At 37.3% G+C, this 4,056-nt stretch overlaps 1 protein-coding gene across 1 annotated transcript; it reads left to right on the top strand.

The window, feature by feature from the left end:
- Positions 1–314: 314 nt before the first annotated feature.
- LOC142528388 (uncharacterized) lies at positions 315–1,055 on the top strand. The gene has a single exon (XM_075633432.1). The coding sequence runs from the start codon at positions 315–317 to the stop codon at positions 1,053–1,055; it is 741 nt and encodes a 246-aa protein (XP_075489547.1).
- Positions 1,056–4,056: the final 3,001 nt, after the last annotated feature.

The following is a 4,056-nucleotide window of genomic DNA, read 5'->3' as shown; positions in this document are numbered from 1 at the left end:
ACAGATAGTGAGATTTAATTAGATGATATAATACTTGGGTTGCTTGATTTTGACTCTTTTATTGCTATAGATATGTTGACCAAGTTCAAAATTATCGTAGACTCCTTCCGGGAGATAGTAAGATTCGGACCTGAAATGACCGAAGAATGAATACTGTACGATAAGGATTCTAAATCTAGAATTCCTTTGATATCCGTATTATATATGATTCGATGATTATCGAAAGAAACAGAAGGATTCCCTATGTATTCAGTTGATTTATTGAAATTGTGCGTATCATTGACTGATTTCCCTTTGTTGATGCTCTAATGCAAATGCCAAGCTATGCTAAATTTTTGAAAGACGTCTTAGCTAATAAGAGGAAGCTGGAGGATCACATGACAATAACCTTGACTGAGAACTGCTCTGAATCGATACAAAACAAGATTCCACTGAAACTGAAGGACCCAGGGAGTTTTTCTATTCCTTGCGTGAATGGTGATATTGTTTTTCATAAAGCTTTGTGTGATATTGGTGCGAGTATTTATCTTATGCCGTTATCTGTATTTAGGAAACTCGGAATAGGAGAACCTAAGCCAACAAGGATGTCCTTACAACTAGCAGACAGATCTGTCAAATACCCGCGAGGAGTCATAGAGGACGTCTTGGTAAATGTGGATAAATTCATATTTCCTGCAGATTTTGTAGTACTTGACATGGAGGAAGACGTGGAGATGCCCTTGATTCTTGGGAGACCATTCCTTGCGACTGGCAAGGCCCTGATTGATGTTCAAGAAGGGAAGTTGAGATTGCGAGTCGGCGAGGAAGAAATTACTTTTGACGCCTTTAAAGCTCTTAAGCACACACTGCTCACTGATAACTGTTTTAGAATTGATGCTGTGGATTCACTTGTGTGTAATTTTGTGCAGGATGCCATGAAAGACCCATTGGATGCCACCCTCACAATTGAATTGAAGGAGGAAGACTTGGACGAAGAAAAATCTGAAATAGTGGCATACTTTAATGTCAACCATCCATGGAGAAAGCCAATGAGACTGGAGGATTTAGGAGATTGAAGAGATTTGACCCCTCCAAAGTCAAGCATCGAGGAACCACCGACGCTTGAGCTCAAGCCATTGCCTCCGCATCTAAAGTACATATACCTGGGTGAGAATAACACTCTACCTCTCATTATTTCTGCAGCTTTGACAAATGCTATGGACGAAAAATTGTTGCAAGTTCTCAAAGCGCACAAAAAGGCATTTGCCTGGAAGGTGGCGGACATCAAGAGAATAAGTCCATCAATCTGCATGCACAAAATCTTGATGGAAGAAAAGTACTCACCCCTCGTGCAACCTCAAAGACGACTCAATCCAAAGATGCAAGAGGAAGTAAAGGCCGAAACTATTAAGCTTCTTAATGCAGGTATTTTCTATCCTATTTCAGATAGTGCATGGGTAAGTCCTGTTCAATGTGTGCCTAAGAAAGGTGGGATTACGATGATCACTAATGAAAAGAATGAACTTATTCCCATGCGGACTGTTACGGGGTGGAGAGTATGTATTGACTATAGGAAGTTGAATGATGCCACCCGTAAGGACCACTTTCCCCTTTCTTTTATTGATAAGATGTTGGAGAGACTAGCGGGGCGTGAGTTTTACTGTTTTCTAGATGGGTATTCAGGATATAACCAAATCACTATTGCACATGAGGACCAAGAGAAAACCACTTTCACTTGTCCTTATGGAATATTTGCTTTTCGTCGTATGCCTTTTGGTCTTTGTAATGCCACCGCTACATTTCAGTGCTGCATGACTGCTATATTCCATGATATGATTGAAACTTTACTTGAAATATTTATGGATGACTTTTCTATCTTTGGTGCAACCTTTGATGAGTGTTTGCAAAATCTGAGCTCCGTGTTGAGAAGGTGCGAGGAGACGAACCTGGTGCTTATTTGGGAAAAGTGCCACATCATGGTACAAGAGGGAATTGTCCTAGGGCACAAGATTTCGGAACAAGGGATTGAGGTAGACAAAGCTAAAATAGAAGTCATCAAGAACCTACCAACACCAGCTTCAATAAAGGGAGTTAGAAGTTTTCTAGGCCACATCGGTTTTTATCGGCGTTTTATCAAAGATTTCTCTAAATTTCCAAACCTCTATCTTCTTTACTTATGAAAGATATGCCCTTTGAGTTTAATTCTGACTGTCTGCAGGCATACGAGGAGTTGAAGGAGCGCTTGGTGATGGCTCCTGTCTTGGTGGCACCTCTATCTCAATTTTATGAAGGCTTAACACCTAAAGATAGGCAAATGATTGAATTTATGTGTAATGAAACATTTGAAGATAAAGATCCAAACGAGGCAATTCAGTATTTCGATTCATTAGCTGAAAATGCTTAAAATTGGTACACTACAGGTACAATCGAACCATCAAACAAGATTCAATCTCCCACATCTGGTGGGGGTATGTACACCATCAAAGATGAACATGATCTCCAAGCTAGATTTACCTCTTCGGCAAGAAAAGTTGAGGCACTTGAATTGAAAAAAAATTGTCAATTAAAATCTATTCAAGAAATTGCGTGTCACATATGTGATACAATTGATCATTCTACAAAAGATTGTCCCACTTTGCCCTCTTTTAAAGAATGTCTCCATGAACAAGTCAATGTTTTGAACAATTTCAAAAGGCCAAATTTTGAACCATTTTCTCAAAATTACAATCCAGGTTGGCGAAATCATCCAAATTTTATTTGGAGGAATGATAATGCAGCACAATTTCCGCAACCACATTTTAAAAATCAACAAAATTTTCAAATTTATGCACCTTATGTTCCTCCTCCTAAAAGGAATTTGGAAGATTTATTGAATTCTTTCATTGCAAAGCAAGAGTCTATCAATACTCAAACTGCTCAAACCATGACAGATTTGAAAGATACTCTTGCTAAATTTGCATATGCACTTAATGTTCATGAAAAAGTTTAATTTCCTTCACAACCACAGCCTAATACCAAGGATCATCATTCACAAACTGGAACTTCTGGAACTCAATCGATGGATCAGGTAAATTCTGTTATTACCCTTCGAATTGGTAAGGTTGTGGAAAAATCCATTCTTGAACCTTGTGAAGATGATGATATATCAACTCCAAAGGGTAAGGAAGTGGAACCCATAACTTACGAAGAGGAGGTTCAAAAGACAGTGTCACCACCATTCCCTCATGCATTGAAAAATACAAAAAAATCAAATTTGAATTCTGATATATATGATATTTTTAAACAAGTAAAAGTTAATATTCCTTTATTAGATGCAATAAAACAGGTACCATCATATGCCAAATTTTTGAAAGACTTGTGCACTTTGAAAAGAAAATTGAATGTGAAAAAGAGAGCATTTTTAGCCGAACAAATAAGTGCAATTATTCAAAATAATAATACTTTGAAATACAAAGACCCTGGTTGTCCTACTATTTCATGTATTATTGGAGAACGAAAGATTAGAAAGCCTTGCTTGATCTTGGAGCTAGTGTGAATTTACTTCCATATTCAGTTTATCAAGAACTCAATCTAGGCGAGTTAAAATCTACTTCGGTAACACTTTTACTTGCAGATAGATCTGTTAAAGTGCCAAGAGGTATGGTAGAAGACGTGTTGGTCCAAGTTGATAACTTTGTATATCATGTCGATTTCATAGTTTTAGATACACAACCTATCGAAGCTTGTAATGCAATTCCTGTAATTCTGGGTCGTCCATTTTTAGCAACTTCTAATGCTTTTATAAATTGCAGGAATGGAATAATGAAGTTGTCATTTGGTAACATGACCTTTGGAGCTTAATGTTTTTAATCTTTGTAAGCAACCACATGACAAAGGAGATGAAAGTGAAGATAAAAATCTTATTGAAACTCTTGTGGAAGAAAACATTCAAGAAGAGAGTACTCGTGATCAACTAGATATTTGTTCAATTCAAACTGTTAAAGAAAATATTGAAATTGATCTTGATGATTTTATCAGGTATCACTCATTACCAGGATCAGAGAAAGAATTTGAGGCAAAATATGAGAACAAAGACGA

Source organism: Primulina tabacum, chromosome 16 (genome assembly GCF_025594145.1).
Source record: "Primulina tabacum isolate GXHZ01 chromosome 16, ASM2559414v2, whole genome shotgun sequence".
NCBI lineage: Eukaryota > Viridiplantae > Streptophyta > Magnoliopsida > Lamiales > Gesneriaceae > Primulina > Primulina tabacum.
This window is presented reverse-complemented; position numbering and strand designations above follow the sequence as displayed.

What these genes read in the sequence shown, in the direction of transcription:
- LOC142528388 (XM_075633432.1), top strand. Translation starts at nt 315, where the DNA reads ATGCCAAGCTATGCTAAATTTTTGAAAGACGTCTTAGCTAATAAGAGG.